This window comes from Nicotiana tomentosiformis, chromosome 5 (genome assembly GCF_000390325.3).
Source record: "Nicotiana tomentosiformis chromosome 5, ASM39032v3, whole genome shotgun sequence".
In the NCBI taxonomy this organism is placed as follows: Eukaryota; Viridiplantae; Streptophyta; class Magnoliopsida; order Solanales; family Solanaceae; genus Nicotiana; species Nicotiana tomentosiformis.
The window spans coordinates 132,733,865-132,759,274 of record NC_090816.1 but is presented as its reverse complement, the minus strand read 5'-3'; the positions used below and the strand labels follow the sequence as shown (position 1 = coordinate 132,759,274).

At 40.6% G+C, this 25,410-nt stretch overlaps 1 protein-coding gene and 1 non-coding gene across 2 annotated transcripts; both read left to right on the top strand.

Annotated features, from left to right (window-relative positions):
- Positions 1 to 888: 888 nt before the first annotated feature.
- On the top strand, positions 889 to 1,278 carry LOC138893177 (uncharacterized). Its single transcript, XM_070176951.1, has one exon. It carries the CDS (start codon positions 889 to 891, stop codon positions 1,276 to 1,278), a length of 390 nt encoding a protein of 129 aa, XP_070033052.1.
- Positions 1,279 to 19,110: 17,832 nt separating this feature from the next.
- LOC117274349 (small nucleolar RNA R71) lies at positions 19,111 to 19,217 on the top strand. The gene has a single exon (XR_004504459.1). It is a non-coding gene; the product is annotated as a small nucleolar RNA R71 (small nucleolar RNA).
- The last annotated feature ends 6,193 nt before the right edge of the window (positions 19,218 to 25,410 follow it).

Here is a 25,410-nt window from a genome sequence, read left to right as displayed (position 1 = left end):
ATTCTCCAGGAGGCTCACAGTTCGTGGTACTCCATTCATCCGGGTGCCTCGAAGATGTATCAGGACTTGAGGCAACATTACTGGTGGGGGAGGATGAAGAAGGACATAATGGAGTTTGTGGCTCAGTGTCTAAATTGCCAGCAGGTTAAGTATGAGCATCAGCGGCCAGGTGTATTACTTCAGAAGATAGAGATTCCTGAGTGGAAATGGGAGTGAATCACTATGGATTTCGTTGTTGGGCTCCCACAGACTCAACGGAAGTTTGACACAGTTTGGATGATTGTAGATAGCCTGACCAAGTCAGCTTATTTCATTCCTGTGATGACTACCTATTCTTCCGAGCAGTTAGCTCGAATTTATATTAGCGAGATTGTCAGGCTTCATGGTGTACCGGTATCTATTATCTCTGACTGGGGTATGCAGTTTACATCAGGGTTCTGGAGGGATATACAACAGGAGTTGGGTACTCGGGTTGAGCTAAGCACCGCATTTCACCCTCAGACGGACGGACAGTTCGAGCGCACTATTTAGATACTGGAGGATATGCTCAGTGCGTGTGTGATAGATTTTGGAGGTTCTTGGGATCAGTTCTTGCCACTTGCGGAGTTTGCCTACAAGAACAATTATCAGTCGAGCATCCGTATGGCACTGTATGAGGCTTTGTATGGTAGGCGGTGTTGGTCTCCAGTGGGTTGGTTCGAGCCGGGCGAGGCTAGATTATTGGGTACAGACTTGGTTCAAGATGCCCTGGATAAGGTGAAGGTGATTCAGGATCGACTTTGCACAACCCAGTCCAGACAGAAGAGTTATGCAGATCAGAAGGTTCGCGATGTTGCATTCATGGTTGGAGAGCGGGTCTTGCTCCGGGTTTCGCCTATGAAGGGCGTTATGAGGTTCGGGAAGAAGGGCAAGCTGAGACCAAGGTTCATTGGTCCATTTGAGGTGTTGCGGAGAGTTGGAGAGGTTGATTATGAGCTCTCCTTACCTCCCAGTCTAGCAGGAGTTCAGCCGGTATTCCATGTTTCTATGCTCCGGAAGTATCACGGTGATCCGTCTCATGTTCTAGATTTCAGCTCAATCCAGTTGAACAAGGATCTACCTTATGTTGAGGATCCAGTGGCTATTTTGGACAGGCAGGTTCGAAAGCTGAGGTCAAAAAACATTGCTTCCGTGAAGGTTCAGTGGAGGGGTCAGCCGGTCGAGGAGGTGACTTGGGAGACCGAGCAGGATATGCGCAGCCGTTATCCTCAGTTTTCACTACTTCAGGTATATCTTTAGGCTCGTTCGAGGACGAACGATTGTTTTAAAAGAGGGAGGATGTAACGACCCGGCCGGTCATTTTTAGAGTAATAGCCCCGATCCCCTATTAACTTCTTCCCCCGTATCTTTTTCTGCTTATGTGACTTGTCGGGAAGTTTTGTTTTTGGTTTTGGACTGTTTTGGGACACTTAGTCCCTAAACATAAGCTTAAGCCCAAGGATTTTGACCATAGTCGTAACAATGTGAAGACGACTCCGGAATGGAGTTTCATCAGTTCCATTAACTCCGTTGGGTGATTTTGGACTTTGGAGCGTGTCCGGACTGTGAATTTGAGGTCTGTAGCTGATTTAGGCTTGAAATGGCAAAAGTCAAATTTTTGAAGATTTTGACTGGTAGTGGACTTTTTGATATCGGGGTCGGATTCTGATTCCGAAAGTTGGAGTAGGTCTGTAATGTCAATTATGACTTGTGTGCAAAATTTGAGGTCAATCAGACGTGATTTGATAGGTTTCGGCATCGGTTGTAGAAATTTAAAGTTTCAAGTTCATTAAGTTTGAATTGGAGGGTGATTCGTGTTTTTAGCAGTGTTTGATGTGATTTGAGGGCTCGGATAAGTTTGTATGGTGTTTTAGGACTTGTTGGTATGTTTGGGGTAAGGTCCAGGGGGCCTCGGGTGTGTTTCAGAAGCTTAACAGATTGAATTTGGACTTAGGCTAGTTGCTAAAGATTTTATGCTTTCTGTGTTTTTGCACCCGCGGAGGGGAGACTGCAGGTGCGAGATCACATGTGCGGAAGGAGGAGCGCAGGTGCGGTTTGGTAAAGCTTGGTCTGTGAGCGCAGGTGCAAAATGGGAGTCGCATCTGGGCATCCGCAGATGCGGAGGATTGACCGCAGGAGTGAAGAGGGGCGGACTGGGCAGAGTCGTAGATGCGGAGGGTCATCCGCAGAAGCGGACACGCAGGTGCGTGCCCTGGTCCGCAGAAGCGGATCCTTGGACCTTAATCTATCTCCGCACCTGCGATGGAAATTCCGCATGTGCGGTGATGCAGGTGCGACTGGTTGTCCGTAGGTGCGAGATCGCTCAGCAGAAAAGAGGAAACTTCGAGGTTTTGGTCTCATTTTCATTTTGGGAATTTGAGAGCTCAGATTTGGGCGATAATTTGGGAGATTTTCAGAGGAAACTTTTGGGTAACTATTCTTAACCCATTTATGGTCATATTCCATTAATCTATCATTAATTCCATCATTTAATTTCGGATTTGGGCTTTAAAATTTGGGAAAAATGGGAGAAGTTATTCAAACAAATTTTTGAGTTTCGATTCGAATTTGATTCCGAGACGTGGGCCCGAGTAGACTTTTTGGGATGATTTTTGAAATTTTTGTTAAAGTCTTAATTTCATTAATTAGATTAGTGTATATTAGTTGTATTTATGATATGTAATTATTTTTGGCTAGATTTGGGCCATTCGGAGTCGGATATTTGTGGAAAAGGCATTGTTACCGATTGATTGAGCTTTGTTCGAGGTAAATGGCTTGCCTAACCTTGTATGGGGGAAATCCCCTTAAGATTTGGTACTGTCGTGATATGTGAGCGTCGTGTACGTGAGGTGGCAAGTACGTACACGGGCTATTTGTTGAAAAACTCGATTTATTTTACTGAGTAGCAACCTATGTTTCCTTTAATTCGAGTTATACCGTTTAAATGAGTATCAGTCTGTTTTCATTCTTAATTGAGCTATTTCGACATGCCTAGTTATCCTGTTTAGTCTAATATCGCATGTATACGTGCTTTAACTGCTTATTTGAACTCTGTGAAGCATGCCTAGTTGATTTCTTGCTTTTCTTTTTTCTTTATCAATCTTAATTGTATAATGCTTGCTGTTAACTATGGTATTTATCGGTTGAGCCGTGTGTTTACTTTTGAGACTACGAGGCGGTTCCTCGGGAGTTCTCCCTGCATACTTACTTTTTTGACTACGAGATGGTTCCTCGGGAGTTCTCCCTGCACATTTACTTTTGAGACTACGAGGCAGTTCCTCGGGAGTTCTCCCGGTATATTTACTTTTGAAACTACGAGGCGGTACCTCGGGAGTTATCCTTGTGTATTTACTTTTGAGACTACGAGGCGGTACCTCGAGAGTTTTCCCTGCATATTTATTTTGGGACTATAAGACGGTATCTCAGGAGATCCCATGCTGTTTATCCCTGTGTGTTGCATTGTTATATCGTTGTGTTTTCTTTTTTGTTAAATACCAGTCTCTTATTATACTGTTATATTTTCCGGCTTTATTTATTATATACCAGTGGGCTTGACCTAACCTCGTCACTACTCTACCGAGGTTAGGTTTGGCATTTACTGGGTACCGTTGTGGTGTAATCATGCTACTCTTCTGCACATATTTTTGTGTGCAGATCTAGGTACTTTTTATCAGCCCCGCTACTAGCTGAGAGTGCTTGCTGTTGTACGGAGACTTCAAGGTACATCTATCGCGTCCGCAAACCTCGGAGTCCCCCCTCTATTCTCTCATATGTCATTTACCTTCCGTACTTCTTTTGTTAGACTCTGGTGTATAGAGATACTAGTTCCCTTCTGTAGCTTGTGACTTATGATGTTTCGAGTTTTGGGAAGATGGTGTATTTATAGAGTATTGGTTATTGTACATGTCGAGCGACATTGTTACTAGTTATTCAGTTATCCACTATTGTTAGTTGCCAAGTTTTATTTCTGCTTTGTTATTTTCTGTAATTTGTTAGGCTTACCTATTTGTAGAGACTAGGTACCATCACGAAGTTATACAGAGGGAGTTTGGGGTCGTGATACCGGTTCAAGAGAAAAAGAGTGCAATGCTTGCTTTCAGACCTAAAATCTCATATTGTCCCTTGTTGGCTACCCGCACGCGTTAGTTGAAAATGTAAATTAAAGAAAGAACGGGGCCGTACTTTAGCAGTAATATCGCTTCATGTGAATTATATTCCAGTTGTTCGGTAGTTGCTCGCTTCTCATTGTTCCGAGTTTGTAGGATCCTTTTCCGGTGATCTCGATAGTTTGGTACAACCCTTCCAAGTTCGGTCCCAATTTTCCTTCGTTTGGGTTTCGGGTGCTCAGTTTGACCTTTCTTAGTACCAAGTCCCCAATATTGAAATGTCGAAGGTTGACCCTTCGATTGTAATACCTTTCGATCCGCTATTTTTGGGCGGCCAACCGAACAAGGGCGGCTTCGCGCCTTTCATCTAATAGCTCCAGGATTGTACTCATAGCCTCGTCGTTTGATTCCTTTGTTGCATATCAGAATCTGATACTTGGTTCTCTTACCTCGACCGGTACCAAAGCTTCGGCGCCATAAGCCAAAGAAAATGGGGTAGCTCCGGTGCTGGACTTCGAGGTCGTACGGTATTGTCATGACCAAAATCTCCCTCCGTTGGATGTCGTGATGGCACCTAGTCTTAGGGACTAGGTAAGACTAACATTTACTGAAATAATAACAATATTAATTAACGATGGACAAATGCGAAGTAGAAATCTCTATACAATACTTACAATCCCAAAAATCGGTAGTACAAGTCATAAGCTCTACTAAGTTACTAGAAAGCCTATAAGTACAACTGTTTTGAAGTAGAGATAAAACAGTGCAAGTACAATATCAGAAGGTGACTCCAAAGCCTGCGAACACAACAACAGGTTTCCCTTGAATCTCCACAGCAAGATCCGTACAGCTAGCTAGCAGTCAACTGACTCTAAATTTACCTGGTTCTGCACAAAAATGTGCAGAAGTATAGTATGAGTACACTACAGTCGGTACTCAGTAAGTATCAAAACTAACCTCGGTGGAGTAGTGACGAGGTACAGTCAAAACACTTACTAGTCAAATAACCTGTGCAATATAGCATACAAAAATAATCGAAAACAAATAGCAGTGATAGCAACAATAATCAACTAGTGATATAAACAGAAAGGCAGCAAAAATACCATAATCATTACTCAGACGAATAAGAAACACAAGTACAACCAATTAAACAAGTCCTTCAAATATAAATCTTTCACATATAATTCTTTCGAATAAACACCCTCCAAATATATTTCTTCAAATAAGTGTCCTTCGAATATAACACTCTTTCAAATAAATATCTCATATCATAATTATAAAATACGGTTCTCAACTCCTTTTCATATACTCACGGCACCTCGTGCCCATATCTCTATCACAACCGCACGGACAACTCTCGTGCCAAATATGTCAATACATAAAATCCGCACGATTAATTTATTTTCAATAAAGTAAGGTTTCAATTTTTAAACCAAGTAAGAATTCAACAAAGAAATGAGTTTATTTTAGAATTAGTTTGAGTGAAGAAAATGACATTTCAATTTAAATAAAACATCAGATAAGCTACTGATTTGGATGTAAAACTTATCATATTAAAACATAATAGTAATTTCTTTTATTAAAATCAAATCAATCATCAAGAATAAGTATAAACCAGAAATACAAATCCTCAAAAGTCTCGTACGAAAAAGCCAAAGCCAACACAACACTACAAGCAATACAAAACACTTAATATTAAGTCAAATAATACATCACGGAAAACACATGAGATTACATAATCCGGAAAAATGAAATAATCGAAGGCAAGTGCAGCCATAGAGAAATATCAACAAAAAGGACACTCCCGAGGTACCGCCTCGCAGTCCCAAATGATAAATAAATTTCAACAAACAACAAATGCCCCCAGGCCATCACAAGTCATCACAAATATATCCCTGACATAGCCCACCTTGTCTCGCCACGTGCGCAATAATAAAGTAAATGCCCCCTTGTCTCGCCACACGCACATAATAATATTCCCACCTTGTCTCTCCACATGCGCAAACCCATATATATAGCCCGCCTTGTCACGCCGCATGTGCATATATCAATAGTAACAATAGCACGGCAGAAACCTCGTGCAAACACACGAACAGACCTCTCAACAATATCACACGCCAATATCACAACATCTCATGAATTGCACCTCAAGTGCTCATGTCACGACCCAAAATCTCTCCTGTCGTGATGGTGCCTATTTCAATACTAGGCAAGCCGACAATCTCAATAAACCACCATATCTTTTAAATTCGAAATCATAATAATTAAATTCAGCAGAAGAAATCTCACAAATACAAATATAACACTCCCAAAACCCGGTGTCACTGAGTACATGAGCATCTAAATGAATACAAAGTCTGACTGATAAAATCACTGTTCGGAATATAGAACAGTACAATAACTAAATAGGAGGGAGAATCAAGTTTGCGGATGTCAAACGGCTACCTTGATAGTCTCCAACAGAAATAGCTCTGAAATCTAGCAGCCGTCGTATCCGGGAGCACCTGGATCTACACACGAGGTGCAGAGTGTAGTATGAGTACAACCAACTCAATAAGTAACAAGACTAACCTCTGGGCTGAAAGTAGTGACGAGTTCCGCAGGTACAATCCAATATAAATAATGGTACAGGAATGTAGGCATGCTTTCAAGTTTAACAGTAAAACTGAGTGCAAGTGAAATAGATCATTACTAAATGATATGAGGAAGATGACATCTTAGTGGAAAGACCTCATGTAATACTGGTCACAAATTATTCGGTCACTCAGTACTGTTTATGGTCAATGCGGCCTAGGGATATTCCATCCCGTATATATATATATATATAGACACACACACACACACATCGACTAACAGTCAGTCTCTCAGCACAATATAAGGTCAATCCAGCCCTAGGAAATTTATTCCCAAATGTAAATGATACGGACAAGATCCATGTCCAGGTAAATACATCACAATATAAATAAGTAAGGCAAGTCCATGCCCTGGAAAAATCCATCACGAATATATATAATTATCTACGCTCACTGGGGGTGTGTACGGACTCCGAAGGGGATCCTTCAGCCCAAGCCTGAAATAAAGCCAATATGGCCTACTGCAGGCGGACAGTCCCGATCCGTATAATAATAAAGCCTATATGGCCTGTTGCAGGCGGGCAACCCCGATCCATAAAATAGTAAAGCCTATAAGGCCTGCTGCAGGCGGGCAACCCCGATCCATAAAATAGTAAAGCCTATAAGGCCTGCTGCAGGCGGGCAACCCCGATCCATAAAATAGTACAACCTATAACGCATGTTGCAGGCGGGCAACCCCGATCCAAATAGTAATCATATATGTAAAGCCAATATGGCGTGCTGCGGCACGCAGCTTGATCCCATAGATATCCTCACAATGGACGAATATGACTTAGTGTGAAATGTATATTTTTAAAACAATTAATTCAATAACAACACGACCCCATGGGTCCCAAAATATTAGCACGTAGCCTAAACATGATCTTTAATAAAAGTCCCAGCTCAATTTCCCTAACACGTGGAGGATACACGGATAATAACATGGTTCTTTAATTTTTTAACTCCACAGAATTTATTTAAGTCACAATTTCAATGGTGCACGTCCACACGCTCGTCAACTATCGTGTGCGTCACCTCCAAACAATTTATATAATACCAAATTCAGGGATTCATATCCTCAGAACCAAGTTTAGAAATGTTACTTACCTCGAACAAGACAAATCCAATTTCGAACAAGCTAAACAATGCTCCAGAAATTCCATTCTGCGCGTATCAACTCCTGAACGGCTCGAATCTAGCCACAATAAATTTGATCCTGTCCACACAATTTATAAGAATTAATTCCATATCAAAATACTAATATTTTTCCACAAAATCCAAAATTACACTCAAAATATTGCCCATGGGGCTCACGTCTCAGAATCCGACGAAACTCACAAAATCTGACAATCCATCCAATTACAAGTTCAACCATACAAAGTTTACTCAAATCTGACATAAACTCGATTCTCAAATATTCAAATTAAACCAAGAGGGTTTTCACAATTTTCCAACTTAATTCACCAATTAAATGTTAAAAACAACTATGGATTCGGGTAATTTGACCAATATTGAGTTAACAACACTTACCCCGTTGTTTTCCTTGAAAATCTCCCAAAACTCGCCTCTTCCCGAGCTCCAAATCGGTAAAAATGGAAAATGGGAGACGAAGTCCCATTTTTAGAACTTAAACTCTCTGCCCAGTCATTTCTTCTATGCGATCGCGGACCAAGTCCCGCGATCGCGAAGCACAACATTTCCACTGCCCAAAATAACCCTATGCGATCACGTACAAGGTCATGCGATCGCGACGACCAAAATACACTGCCCCCAAAACTTCTCTAAGCAACCTCACCATAACACACGCGAATGCGAAGCACGAGCTTCCCAAGCCTACGCGATCGCGGACAGACCACGCATTCGCATAGAACAATGCTCGCGAACCCCAGCTGCCTCAACTCCTCTTCGCGAACGCGGCTTGATCCACGCGTTCGCGATGCATTCCTTCTTACGAGCTACGCGATCGCATACAAAAAAACTCAGCAACCCCCAATTAACCCTACGCGATCGCACACCTTCTCACGAGATCGCGTAGAAGGAAACCAGATACAAATATAAGAAAATTCCAGCAAAATTCCAAGTCCAAAAATTGATCCATTAACCATCCGAAACTCACCAGAGTCCCTCGGGACCTCAACCAAATACACCAACAATTCCTAAAACATCATACGAACTTAGTCGAACCCTCACATCATATCAAACAACATCAAAAACACAAATCGCACTCCAATTCTAGCCTAATGAACAACTAACAATTTTTAACTTCTACCTTCAATGTCGAAACCTATCAAATCAAGTCCGATTGACCTCAAATTTTGCACACAAGTCGTAAATGACATAATGGAGGTATTCTAATTTTCAAAATTGGATTCCGGCCCCGATATCAAAAAGTCAACTCCCCGGTCAAACTTCCAAACTTAAATTTCTATTTTAGCCATTTCAAGCCTACGTTAGCTACTGGCTTCCAAATAATTTTTCGGACACACTCCTAAGTCCAAAATTACCATACGGAGCTATTGGATTCATCAAAACTCTATCTCGGGGTCGTTTAGACATAAGTCGACATCCGGTCACTATTTTAACCTAAGCTTTAAGCCTTGGATTTCATTCTTTCAAACTAACTCCGAAATACCTGAAAACCAAAACCGATAATTCACACAAGTCATAATACATCGTATGAAGGTATTCAAGACTTCAAATAGTAAAAGGAGCATAAATACCCAAAACGACCGTCGGGTCGTTACATTCTCCCCCAATTAAACATACGTTGGTCCTCGAACGTGCCAAGAGTTATTTCCAACCATCAAATCACTATTCCATCTTACCACGCACGTACCCGGGTTTGATCCCACGCCACCCTATTCCATATAGGCCTGACATCACAACACAATTGAAGATCATTACTTTAACCTTAGTCCGTAAAACCCTTGGAATTCAGTTCCCAACATTCTGAATTTCTTACAAGACCCGAATCTCACACTTACACACTATATAAGTCTGAACAAGCTTCATCGAGCCATAACCATATCCACGGATACAATCACATAACATACTACACCACTTGCATGCTCGTAGCACCATTTTTGATCACAGTAACTACTCCAAAACCAACCCGATACTGATATTAAACCCCATATCAAACAAAACCTCATTCCACAACCTTCGTACACTACTGATAATGAATGAAACACGCATAAATCTCATGACCCTCTTATCAGATCAACAAGTCATGGAGCTTTCTCGCCCCAACTATAACCATAATCACTTCCTAAAACATCATACGAACTTAGTCGAGCCCTCAAATCACATCAAACAACATCAAAAACACAAATTGCACTCCAATTCAAGCCTAATGAAAATTTAACAATTTCCAACTTCTACCTTCAATGCCGAAACCTATCAAATCAAGTCCGATTGACCTCAAATTTTGCACACAAGTCATAAATGACATAATGGAGGTATTCCAATTTTCAGAATTAAATTCCGGCCCAGATATCAAAAAGTCAACTCCCCGGTCAAACTTCCAAACTTAAATTTCTATTTTAGCCATTTCAAGCCTACTTTAGCTACGGGCTTCCAATTAATTTTCTGGACACGCTCCTAAGTCCAAAATCACCATACAGAGCTATTGGATTCATCAAAACTCTTTTCCGAGGTCGTTTACACATAAGTCGACATTCGGTCACTATTTTAACTTAAGCTTTAATCCTTGGATTTTATTCTTCCAAACTAACTCCGAAATACCTGAAAACCAAAACCGACAATTCACAAAAGTCATAATGCATCATATGAAGGTATTCAAGACTTCAAATAGTAAAAAAGAGCATAAATACCGAAAACGACCGTTCAGGTCGTTACAGCTCAACTATCACAACATATCACAAATTGCACATCCAGTGCTCAAATATTACAACTTGCTGATCACGCCGAACTATGCCTTATAAAAAGGACAAGCGGTCATCGCAAATATATCCCGGCTAATAAGTCCGGAGTCAAATCCCACAGGGAATTAACCTATCAACCACAACTGCTAGACTAGCACAAATTCACGCAATCAATCTTTAGAAATATTTAAATAACATTTTGGATGTTTATTAACTAAATATTACGTAACGAAAATGCAATAATAAATAACTAAATACGAACGGTTTGTAAACAAGAATTAGAATGATCTAAGGTTGTGATTTCCCTTATTGTCGGAATCTTTTCCTCTACGTTTTCTATAAATTCGCCTAAGTCTTCTCTATCGATCACGAGTACTATGACTGTCGTAACTCTCTCCCGAGTAATTACCACAATTTACTAGACATATTCTCCCAAATTACGCTAGCTGGCATTAAGTACGGCTCACTCAGATCGCACCAAGGTTTCGTTATCCCTAATCCCACCTTTAAATCCTTCGTATTGATCCCTCATATACGTTAGGAGTGATGTTGTTCAACAACTACCTAAATATGCACTCTCTCCCGAGTAATACATACTAAATAGGCACAGCTACTTGAGGGGCCTTCAATCAACCACATGAATAATATAGTTGAATAAATAGAGAAAATACTACGGCAAATTTATATTAACGTAACAAGAAAATCATCCTTCAATAGGTTCCATCAAAACTCTAGATTAGGAATTTAGCTACTCATACTCATAGTAACAATATCCCAAATATTTTTCATAATTCAATTACAAAGTAAAGATGAAAGGATGTAGAAATCGATGATTCTAACTCCCAATGGGTGATTCCACAAGCTATTCTTGCCTCCGGTTGCAAAAGTCCTCCAAAAGTGGCATTTCTAGGTCTATTTATATGTGTAGGAAAAAACCTAAACGTGTAGGCAAAGTCCTAGTCAAACCCAGAGATGAAATAAGTCTTCAAAACTCAGACTGTGCACGCCCAGACCTGGCCTCACGGGGCCTAATGCCTGGTGGACCTCGCCCCAGGCCTAGCGTCGCCAGGTATAAGGCCTGGCCAAGCTCGCCTTCTGCCCCGCCTCGCCAGGTCTCTCGCCAGCTACAAGCCTGGCGTCGCCAGGTATAAGGCCTGGTGTAGGCCTGGCTTCACCAGGTATAACGCCTGGTGTAGGCCTGGCTTTCCCAGCTTCTCCTTTTCAACTGCTCCCGAGCACGCTTTCGACTTTTAAGTATCCCTTTTGCTCTACTTTCATCTCCAATTCACCTACATATAAAATGGACTTCATTATGAGCAAATAAAGTGTAATTTATCATTAAAGCGTATAAAATGCAAGGCGAATAATGTGCTGAATCACGAATTATAGCCACACATCAATACCCCACACTTAAACATTTCTCGTCCTCGAGCAATCAAACTACACTTATAGACACAACCTATTAAGCAATTCCCTTAACTCATTATACCAAGAATCTTTAAAATAGTTCAAGCACAAAGGTGTGACATCCTCGCCTCAAGATTTGACTCACAAATACCATGCCTTATTCACAATTCACTTACTTACTCTAACATGGAGGTCAACGACATTACCTTTCCTTTATAAATCATGTGCCTCACTCAATCAATGAGCTTAGTTCCACACACAATGAATTTTTAGAACATAGGAACTCAAGATAGACAAAATTCACCCGCTCTCAGAAATAATATTCATATGCCACAAATGATGCACCATAGGCTTGCCCGTAGTGTAATACTCTTCTAATCGAGTTTATTCAGTCTAAGATCAAGTAGGATTTCATTGGCTGTAATGTAGGATTTGGGTCGGGTAGGATATATTTGGATATGAGCGACTACACCTCCCTTAAGCACTTTAATACATATACTTTAATACACAGTCCATACTTAAGTCAAACCAAACATTCCACCTTCACTTTAATTTATATTACCCTATATTTCTTTAAGCACAAGTATATTATTAGCCACCATCATCAAGACTTATTTTTCATACAATACACTATTATCAATTTTTTTTCCACTCTTTTTTCCCCCTTCAAGTGGCTTTTATTGACAACTTTTTTTTTCTTCAAAACAATGCACCTTTCTCCTTATTTCAATTGTTCCACTCAAAAGCCAACCCACCACCCCAAACTTTAACTTTTTCATAATTCATCACAATAAGTACTCATGAGAGGTGACAAGGTTCAATTATATGGTTTATTAAAACAAAGGGGTACGACTTGTAATGTGGTTACCAAAGAAACAGGATTAGCAGCTCAACGGGGTTAACTATGATAAATAACACTTAGGTGGGTAAACTTTATATATCTGGCTTAACAAAGAAATGCCTATATCACTTAATAGACTAAACAATACTACTATTTCGCTTCACACACACACGGGGCAAGTTCTAGACATCAAATACAATGCATAGAATATATACAAAACCTCACACAGACATGGCACATAACTCACTCAGGATTGGTTTCATCGCGACACTCCAGTCAAAGCAGTTAAGCAAAATTAGGAATCTACGATTTAAGGTACTTATGATAGAGTCAAAAACCGAGCCTAAGCGACACAACCATAGTACTAACTATTCTCAAGGCATAACAAAGCTCAGAGATATTGCTGCAATTAAATGCATAGCCCCTTGGTTCCTACTCCTAAAAATTAAAACTAACTACACCCGGTTCAACTAAAACCCTTGGAAACGAACCGTGGCCTAAAGAAAAACCAAGGGGGAATTACTACACTACCTAAAAAAAAAACTTTTTGGTATTTTTCTCTAGACTTACTTCCCTCAAGAAAACTGTCTAGGAGATCCATCATCGGGAAGAGTCTAGTTTCTCTCTCTCTCTCTCTCTCTCTCTCTCTCTCTCTCTCATATATATATATATATGGAAGAGTCCAGTTATTTTTATTTTTTTCTATTATTATTGTTTATTTTCTAACTAAAACAAATAACAAAAACAAATCACTAAAACAAATTCTTAAAACAAATAACTAAAACAATTATCTAACGAAAACGACACTTACTAAAACAACAAAAACAAGCAACTACAAGTAATTTCTACAAGTCCCCACACCACACTTAGATCATGCATTATCCTCAGTGCATGCACAAATTGACAAAACAAGAAAAATGAGTAGGGTGCAAGGAAACTCCCTGATCAAACTGCGTCCTCATCCTCTGAGGCTCTCCACTCTTCATCCTGTGCTTCCTCCTCCTCCTCCTCATCATCATCGTGCTAAGTACCTGGCCTCAACCCATGCGACGCCAGGCTTAGCGCCTAGTTTCCTTCATGTGACGCTGAAAACTCTGCTCGACTTGGCCAAAATCACCTGCAAACTTGTTAGTACCTAAAAATGAAAAGAAAAATTCTAACTATACTAAAAATCAACTACGAATTGGGTTGCCTCCCAACTAGCACCTCAGTTAACGTCGCAGCACGACGAATACAACATTACAACATTATAATGGGTTACCTCCCATGAAGCGCCTGATTTAACGTCACAGCACGATGCAGATAATGGCACTTAAGGCTCGCTTAACCTTGGTGGCTCGAGCAAATGAGTCACCGACACTACTTTCGCATATTCCATGCCCAAATAATGTTTTAACCTGTGCCCATTAACTTTAAACGTGTGAGAGTCATTTGCTGCAGCAATCTCTATGGCTCCGGTCGGGTGAATCTCTACCACACTAAATGGTCCTGACCATCTTGACTTTAATTTACCCGGAAATAACCTCAATCTTGAATTGTATAGCAATACCATATCTCCGGGTTTAAAACTCCGCTCATGAGTATTTTTATCATGCATCATTTTCATTCTCTCCTTGTATAATCTTGTGCTCTCAAAAGCGTGGTAACGAAACTCATCAAGTTAGTGCAACTCTGTGACTCTACTTGTACCCGCAGCTTCTATATTGAGATTCAACTGCCTCAATGCCCACAAAGCTCTATGCTCCAACTCCACCGATAAGCGACACACCTTCCTAAACACCAATTTATTTGGCGACATGCCAATCAGAGTTTTGAAAGCGGTATGATAGGCCCAGAGTGCATCATCTAACTTTATCGCCCAATCCGTTCTTGTAGCATTCACAGTCTTTGTCAAAACACTCTTTATCTCTCTATTCGAGACTTCCACTTACCCACTCGTTTGTGGATGATATGGGGTGGTAACCTTGTGGCATACATCATACTTTTCTAACAACTTTGCGAAGGCTCGATTGCAGAAGTGAGTGCCTCCGTCACTGATTATTGCCCTTGGAGTGCCAAATCGGGTGAATATATTCTTTCTCAAAAACCCAATTACCCCCTTTGCATCATTTGTAGGGAGCGCTGCAGTCTCCACCAATTTTGAAACATAGTCCACATCTACGAGTATGTACATGTTGTCGTATGAGCTGATGAAAGGCCCCATGAAATCGATTCCCCATACATCAAACACTTCTACCTCCTGAATTGGGTTCATAGGCATCTCATGTCGGCGGGAAATATTCCCAGTTCGTTGGCATTCGTCACAACCCTTCACCCATAAGTGTGCATCTTTGAACTATGTCGGCCAGTAGAAGCCCGACTCTAGCACTTTCGCAGTTGTCCTTACTCCCCCGAAATGGCCACCATATGGTGATGCGTGACAAGCCTGCAAAATAGAAGATTGGTCTATCTCGGGGATACATCTCCGGATCATGTTATCAACACAAATCCTGAACAAATAAGGTTCATCCCAATAATATATGTGACAGTCACAAAAGAACATTTTATTTTGAACATAGGAAAGGTCATAGGGAACAATACCGCTTGCCAGGTAGTTTGCAATGTCCGCATACCATGGCGCTACCTCAAGACTCATGGCTAGTAGTTGTTCATCCGGGAAAGTCTCCACAATTTCTTCCCCCTCAACCTTCTTTTCGGCTCCTTCCAGCCTAGACAAGTGATCAGCCACTTGGTTCTCCGTTCCCTTTCGGTCACGGATTTCCAAGTCAAATTCTTGCAGTAGTAGCACCCATCGAATCAGGCACGGCTTTGACTCCTTCTTATCAATTAGGTACATGAGAGCAGCATGGTCAGTATAAACAATTACCGTCGAGCATATCAGGTATGACCTGAATTTGTCAAATACGAACACCACTCCTTCTCGGTCACTGTGTAATTTATTTGGGCACCACTCAAAGTTCTACTTGCATAATATATTGGATGCATGACTTTGTCTTTGGGCTGCCCAAACACTGCTCCCACAGCATAGTCGCTTGCGTCACACATCAGCTCAAACGGTTGCTCCTAGTCAGGTGCAACTATGATGGGTGTTGTCACTAGCCTCTTCTTCAATTCCTCAAAAGCTACCCTGCAATCATTAGAAAACACAAAAGGGTGATCTTTTTCAAGCAATTTACACAAGGGGTTAGCAATTTTGGAAAAATCTTTTATAAACCGTCTATAGAACCCGGCGTGGCCAAGGAAACTTCTTATTGCTTTGACAGAAGTGGGTGGTGGAAGCTTTTTGATCACATCAACCTTTGCACGATCTACCTCAATGCCCTTGCTCGACACTAGGTGCCCCAAGACTATACTTTCCTATACCATGAAATGATATTTTTCTCAATTGAGCAGCAGATTAGTCTCGACACATCTTTTCAGCACTCTTTTCAAATTTCTTAGGCAATCATCCAATGAGTCTCCCACCACCGAGAAATCATCCATAAAGATCTCAATGATGTCCTCAACCATATCAGTGAAGATGGCCATCATGCACCTTTGAAATGTGGCGGGTGCATTGCATAGGCCGAACGACATCCTCCGAAAGGCGTAGATGCCATATGGACAGGTGAATGATGTTTTTTATCTATATTCTGGGGACATGGTGATTTGATTATACCCCGAGTATCCATCTAGAAAGCAAAAGTGGGATTTCCCCGCCAATCTATCTAGCATTTTATCAATGAACGGCAAGGGAAAATGGTCTTTTCGGGAGGCCTTGTTCAATCTTCTGTAGTCCATACAAATTCTTCATCCCGTGACTGTTCTTGTTGATATCAACTCATTGTTCTCGTTTTGTACTACAATCATCCCACCTTTCTTAGGCACACATTGGACTGGGCTGATCTAGTTGCTGTTGGAGATGGGGTAAATGATTCCCACATCTAACCACTTTATCACATCATTTTTCATAACTTCCTCCTTGTTGGGGTTCAGCCTTTTTTGATGTTCTCTAGAAGGTTTGTGGCCATCTTCCAGTAGAATCTTATGCATATAGAAGGCCGGGCTGATACCCTTAATGTCTGCGATGGTCCAACCAATTGCAGTTTTGCACTCACTCAATACCTGCAAAAGCTGTTCTTCCTGCATATCTAACAAACCAGATGAGATAATAACATGTAAAGTTGAGTTAGATCCCAAGAAAGCATACTTGAGGTGAGGTGGTAGCGGCTTCAGCTCCAACTTTGGTGGCTCTTCTATCGATGGCTTAACTGGAGGAATTTTTCTTTCTTCTAAGTGAAAAGGCTCAAATTCGAGCTCTCTTTCCAAAACCCTTGGCCTTCAAGAGCCAGCACCCATTCAGCCAAATCCTCTCCATTTACTTCATCTAAGTTTATGAGACAAGCTACTAGAGGGTCTTTAGCATTCAAGGTTTCATCTTCCTCCTCCCAAATTATATCCACGGCTTCTATTAGAGAGCAGTTAGTAAATTCACTTGGTCGCCGCATAGATTTCTGCACGTTGAATGTTATTTCTTTATTATTTAGTCTCATTTTGAGCTCTACAATCTCACAGTCAATTAAAGCTCTCCCAGTGGCCAAGAATGGTCTTCCCAAAATTATGGGAATCTCCTCATCAACCCGGCAGTCTAGAATGACAAAATCTGTTGGGAACACAAACTTGCCAACCTGGACTAATACATCATCAAGGATACCAGAGGGCCTCTTCACTGTCCGGTCGGCTAGCTGTAGTAACATGGACGTGGGTCTAGGTTTTCCTATGCCTAACCTTTTGTAGATAGCCTAGGGCATCAAGTTTATGCTTGCCCCTAAATCACACAATGCTTTAGCAAAAGCATAGCTGCCTATCGTGCATGGGATTATGAAACTCCCTGGGTCTGATAACTTCTCAGCTATGGGTCTCGTCACGACTGCACTACATGTCTGTGTCAATGTAATAATGGACAGGCCTTGGAAGTCGAATTTCCGAGACATTAAATCTTTCATCATTTTGACATACCCAGGTATCTCTCGCAACGCATCAATAAGTGGAATGTTCACCTGTATTTGTTTCAACATCTCCATGAATTTCTTATATTGCTCGTCCTTATGATATTTTGCCAATCTCTGCGGGAATGGTGCTGGAGGTCGCTTCTTTCATGTGATTTGAGTTTTATCTTGCTCAGCCATTGCTTCTACTGTCGTTTCTTGCGCTACTTCAGTCTCCTTCGCAACCTCTTTTTCTTTGCTTGTGCTCTCTTATGCATGTTGTACCGTCACCTCAGTTAACCCTGTTGAATCATCGATCTTGATGGGTACTGGCACAAGTGTTTTAGTAGGTCAGATTTCGCGAGCAATCTCTTGCTCCAGATCTAGGTCTCTACCATTTCGTAGACTCACTGCCATAAGCTATTTCGGGCCCTGATCTTTTGTATTGATTTGTGTGTCTGCAGGTAACGTTCCTTGGGGACGATTGTTTAGAGCCATAGAAATCTGTCCTAATTGAACCTTAATACCCTTTATCGCTGATTCATGTGAGTCTACTCTCTGTTGCATTTCTCCCGTGGACCCAATCAGTTGTTGCAGCATTCTGTTGTTGCTGTCCAGCATTCCCTTAAGTTCAGTAAAACTATTATCTTGTCTCATAATCTGTTGTCGTTGAGGTTGTTGATAAGTCAGCTGCTGATTTTGCTAGTTGTAACCCTGTTGCCTTTGGTAAGGCACCACCTGACCCTGTGGTCGCATAGCTCCAAGATTGTTGTTGTTATTGTACTGTTGTTGTGCTGGTCTATATCATTGATTCTATTAACCCCAATTCTGACCACCTTGCCTCTGTCCCCCATAATTGGCTACATAGTTCACATCTTCCTGATAGTGCTGGTGGTCACATTCTGCACTCCACGAGCAAACATATGGTTGGTTAATGCATGGTGTACATGAGCCCCCATTAGTTGCGTCAACTATGTGAACCTGCTACTTCTGGCCTGATTCATCGATCGTTTTGGTGAGGATACTCATTTGCGTCATTAGAGTAGCCATATTTTCGGCTATAGAGTTGTTTGGATCCAAAGCCACATAGTGAACTACAAGAGTGATCGTAGAGTCTCTTGTCATCCATCCTGAGTTTTGAGCCATTTTATCGAGTAGGATCTTGCATTTTTTGAATGATTTGCTTAAAAATGCTCCACCCGCTGAAACATCAATAGTAGCCTTTAAGATGTTTGCCAATCCCATGTAGAACCTCTGCCCCAACATTGCTCTGGAATGCTATGATGTGGACACTTAACAAGCATACCCTTGAACCTCTCCCACATTTCTTGTAGTGTTTCTGTTGGTCTCTGCCTGAAGCTCAATATCTCATCAATTTGTTTGGCAGTCTTATTGGGTGGGTAGAACTTGTTTACAAATTGCTTGATTAATTCCTCCCATGTAGTGATGGAGTTTATGGGGAGTGAATTAAGCCAAGTTTGAGCTTCTCCTGTCATCGAGAATGGAAACAATAACAACTTTATTGCGTCTGATGTCACATTAGGTTGCCTTTGTGTGACACATATCGACATGAAATTCTTCAGATGCTGCTGAGGATCTTCAATGTGTGACCCTGAGAATAGTCCTTTGTTCTGCAACAAATGTAGCATGTTGTTTGTGATTTAAAATGATTGCGCTTGTATTTGAGGGACTGCAATTGCGGTTGCCAGATTGTCGGCGGTGGGTTGTGCCTAATTATATAATGCTGCTTCTGGTACAAGAGGCACCATACCCTGATTGTTTGGTTCATTCACATTGTTTCTGTTGTTGATTGGATTTTCTATTCCGTCATCCATGTCTGGTTTGATTTGTTCTGTCAAGTTTTGTTGTTGTTTGCTTTTCTTGTTTGCACGATTTAGTGCCTTGAAAATTTCTCGGGATCTGATAATGCTTCGAGCAGTTCACCAGTTCATGAGGAGTTCCTAGGCATGCACCTGTAACACCCAAGACTACAAACGTTAGAATTTCAATGTATTTGATTTAGAATGAAGAAAATTGACTACACTAAGAATTCTAGCACTTCTTTTAGCTGCAATTAATAATACCGTTAACTCCCCGGCAACGGCGCCAAAATTTGATCATGCCCAACTATGCCTTATAAAAAGGACAAGCGGTCATCGCAAATATATCCCGGTTAATAAGTTCGAAGTCCAATCCCACAGTGAATTATCCTATCAACCACAGCTTCTAGACTCGCACAAATTCACGCAAGCAATCTTCAGAAATATTTAAATAACACTTTGGATGTTTATTAACTAAATATTACGTAATGAAAATACAATAATAAATAACTAACTATGAACGGTTTGTAAACAAGAATTGGAATGATCTAAGGTTGTGATTTCCCATATTGTCGGAATCTTTTCCACTACGTTTTTTATAAATTCGCCTAAGTCTTCTCTATCGATCATGAGCACTATGACTGTCGTACCTCTCTCCCGAGTAATTATCACAATTTACTAGACATATTCTCCTGAATTACGCTAGCTGGCATTAAGTATGGCTCACTCAGATCGCACCAAGATTTCGTTATCCCTAATCCCACCTTTAAACCCTTCGTATTGATCCCTCATATACATTAGGAGTGATTTTGTTCAATAACTACCTAAATATGCACTCTCTCCCGAGTAATACATACTAAATAGGTACAACTAATTGAGGGGCCTTCAATCAACCACATGAATAATATAGTTGAACAAATAGAGAAAATACTACGACAAATTTATATTAACGTAACAAGAAAATCATCCTTCAATAGGTTCCATCAAAACCCTAGATTAGGAGTTTAGCTACTCATACTCATAGTAACAATATCCCAAATATTTTGCATAATTCAATTACAAAGTAAAGATGAAAGGATGTAGAAATCGATGATTCTAACTCTCAACGGGTGATTCCACAAGTTATTCTTGCCTCTGGTTGCAAAAGTCCTCCAAAAATGGCATTTTTAGGTCTATTTATATGTGTAGGAAAAAATCTAAACGTGTAGGCAAAGTCCTAGTCAAACCCGGAGACGAAATAAGTCTTCAAAACTCGGACTGTGCACGCCTAGACCTGGCCTCGCGGGGCCTAATGCCTGGTGGACCTTGCCCCAGGCCTGGCGTCGCCAGGTATAAGGCCTGGTCAAGCTCGCCTTCTGCCCCGCCTCGCCAGGTCTCTCGCAAGCTGCAAGCCTGGGGTCGCCAGGTATAAGGCCTGCTCTAGGATTGGCTTCGCTAGGTATAATGCCTGGTGAAGACCTGACTTTGCCAGCTTCTCCTTTTCAACTGCTCCCGAGCACGCTTTCGACTTTTAAGTATCCCTTTTGCTCTACTTTCATCTCCAATTCACCCACACATAAAATGGACTTCATTACGAGCAAATAAAGTGTAATTTATCATTAAAGCATATAAAATGCAAGCGTATAAAATGCAAGGAGCCCATGGCTCGACCATAATGTGCACAAAATCTTAACAAAATATTCAGGAGTGAACAACTCAACAAAATAATATTTCACAATTTAACACTTTTCCTCAGTTTGATTTATGGCCTATATAACTCAATACCAATTTCAACAACATGACTGGAAAGTAATTCATCAAGGAACAATGCCTTCTTTAATCCAAATTTTTGGCAAATAGATTAATGTCTTATTTTAAAATTATTTAATAAATTATTTGCAAATAAATAATCCAGAATGAAATTATCTCTAGAAAATATCAACTCAACAAAAACACAGGACTCAAACAAAATCAAGGCGGCAATCACACCAAATCATCATATAAAAACAAATTCAACAAACAAGGATTTAGGCATGACAAATAGAGGATTTAATAAGTGCCAATAATTTCCAATTTAGTACATAAGGGCGTCTAAGAATTTTAGCCGATATAATTTGCACATATAAACCAAGTACGTACTCGTCAGCTCGTGTACATGGTTTTCAATTACACAATTTTCCACATAAGACTCAATGCCTAAGGGGTAATTCCCCCACTCAAGGTTAGGCGAGATACTTACCTCAAACCGTGAAATTCTTTACTCCGATGTGCCTTTGCCTCGCGGATTAGCCTCCAAAAGTCTCGTATCTAGTCACAATTAATTCGATATACTCAATACAAATCGTAGGAATTAATTCTATATGAATTTACTAATTTTTTGGATTAAAATCCGAAATTTATCTCAAAAATAAACAGTGGGCCCACGTCTCGAATCTCGAAAAACTTATGAAATCGGAACACCCGTTCCGAGACGAGTCCAACCATACAAAAATTATCAAATTCCGATGACAAATGGACCTTCAAATCTTAAATTTTTTTTTTTGGAAAGTTTTACAAAAATTCAAATTTCTTCCATCTAAATCCGAAATAAATGATGAATATAACCATATATTCATGAAATATAATCACTTTCGGATGTAGAACACTTACCCCAGTCGAAGTCGTGAAGAAATCCTCAAAATCACCCAAACACCGAGCTCCAAAAATCCCAATCGAAAATGAAGAAATGACAGATTTTCAATCCTTAAGTTTCTACCCAGGTTCGCATTTTCGGACAAAAACTTCGCATTTGCGATTGAACAGTAACCTCCCATGAACAGTGCTCGCAATTGCGATAAATTGTTCGCAATTATGAGTGAACAATGTTTTCGCAATTGTGAATGAACAGTATTTTGCAATTGTGATAAATGTTTGGCAATTGCGAATGAACAGTACCTCACCAGAAACCAGCAAACTCAAACTTCTCCGAAATGATCCGAAACCACCCTGAAACTCATCCGGAACCTCCCGGACACAAACCATATATGAATCTAAACCATAAAATATGCTACGGACCTGATCGCGTACTCAAAACACTGAAAAAGGTCGTCTTGACCCGATATTGATTATGGTCAAACTCCCAAATTTCTTAACTTTACTAGTCTCTCAACCAATGATCCAAAAATACACCCAAGCCCCTCGGGACCCCGTAAATTCATACCAACAAGTTACAAAACATGATGCAAACTTAGTCGAGGCTTCAAATCACATCAAACAATGCCGAAACAACGAATCGCGCCTCAAATAGAATTATGAGTTATGAAATTTCCAAATTCTATATTGCACCGAAGCGTATCAAATCAATCCGGAATGACTTCAAATTTTGCACACAAGTCATAAATGACATAATTGACCTGTTCCAATTTCCAGAATTGAATTTTGACCCCGATATTAATAAAGTCAACTCTCGGTCAAACTTTCTAAAAATCTTCCATTTTCCAACTTTCGCCAAAATGCATCAAATTGTCCTGTGGACTTCCAAATCCAAATTCGTACACACGCTTAGTCTGAAATCACCATACGAAGCTATTGACATCAGCAAAATTCCATTCCGGTGTCGTTTTCTCAAAAGTCAAACTTTGGTTAACTTTTTTCATTTTAAGCTTCAAAATGAGAATTGTTCTTTTAATTAAATTCTGAATCTTCCAAAAACCAAACTCGACCACACACGCGGGTCATAATACATATTACGAAGCTGCTCGAGACCTTAAGTCGCTGAACGGGGCGTTAATTCATAAAATAACAAGTCGGGTCGGTACATTCTCCCCCCTCTTAAACATACGTTCGTCCTTGAACGTGCCAAGAATTATTCTGAGGACATTTAAGTACTGAGTGTATTTTTACACACATACTCGCGGGTGATTCTACGTCACCGTAAATTTAACAGGGGTCCGACAACACCATCTCAGTGGAGGTTATTTCTTTTATCCACACTTATAAACTTTAAAACCAATTTCTTACACTCCAAACATTTTCAAAAGACCTGATTTTCACATCAACACACGGTATTAGTCTCAACTCGCTATAGCAATTCGTGCCTACGCACACATCAACTTTCTTGATAGTGCTGAAGTACTTCAAAATATTTTGGGGTGTTACATTCTCCCCCCACTTAGGATCATTCGCCCTTGAATGAGAAGTAGAGTCCGCCCTCAAACACATAACATAACTTATCTCTTCTTTCGCACGTCTCAATCCCCCAAATTTTACTAACTCCCAAACTTTTCAGAAATTTCGGCAGAGTCTCCCCTGTAATTGGGCCTATCCACCTGCCAGAGTAACACCAAAACAACTCCTAACAACATATCCATAACCCAACAAAGCACCACAATGTATATATCAATAACACTAATCTCAGCATTACAAGCACTGCATTATCATAATGATATGTGGACATGAAGCACATCATATGTATGCCCATAACCACATCTCTTGTCTTAATAGTTGTTCATAATTGATTACAACATCGTCAATTAACCTCATGCTAACAAAATCTCGTTTCAAACCTCCCCTTTACTAACAACGAGACACGAGGCATGAAGACCTCATAATTATTAATCCAAATTAACGAGTCATATTTAACGCCACATGGGCACTCACCTCGTAGGCTAAAACTCAATAATTACAACACCAATATGGCAAATTATGCACAGAGAAATTCATACAAGAATTTTCAAATAAGACTAACATGCATGACTCCCTATAAGTTCTATAGTACAAATTTAATTTCAAAAAGGGAGAATTTAAACTCATAAAGTTTTCACCACAAGGACCTTATCCTTATATAACTTCCACCGCGGCTTGTAGCCCAGTTTAAATATTTCACATCATATAAAAATGCGAGGATCTCGTCCTCAACTCCGAATCGCAAGTATTTTGCATATTGTGCCAATTGAAATTTTCAATTTCCTTTCTTTCTTCTTTTAAATAAATGTCGTAGACAATTTTCTCAACACATATCAAACGAGTTGGGCCGCCCCCTCTAGGGTGCCCTCTACCCGCCTGTCCTGCACCTCTAACTGGTTGTGCACGTGGAATATTAACTGGAATAAAGCTTGTAGCCTGAGCATTTTTATAAAATTAGCCTCTCCCAAGTATGGGACAATCTCTCATGATGTTCCTAGTATCACCACACTCATAACAACCTATCTGAGGTCGCGGCTGCTCGTGCTGGGTCTGTGCCAGATAACTGAAATAACCACTTTAAGAACCCCGTGCCGGTGGTGCACTAAAAGCATTAACTGGAGCACTACTAGTACTCTGAATTGCGGACTGGGCTGACCGACTGCCCGAGCCTCCGCCATGATGAGTCATAGCTGTAGAGTAAAATCCACTGAATCCTCCAGAGTTTCGAGACCCTTTTAACCTCCTTAGACCCTTTTTCCTCACTTCGAACACGTTCTAACATTCTGGAAATCTCTACTACTTGCTGAAATGGAATGTCGGTCTGCAACTCTCGAGCCATACATATTTTAAAATCATAATCGAGCCCTTCAATGAATCTGCGGACTCACTCTCTAACTGAAGGAACCAAGATAGGTGCATGGCAGTCTAACTCACTGAACCTGATAGCATAGTCTGACACCGTTATGGTGCCCTGATGCAACTGTTCAAACTCTGTGCACCACACATCCCGAAGAGTCTCAGGAACAAACTCTTTAAAAAACATCCCTAAAAACTAAGCCCAAGTGGGAGGTACTGCACTGGCTGGTCTACCTCATTCATAAACTTGCCACCA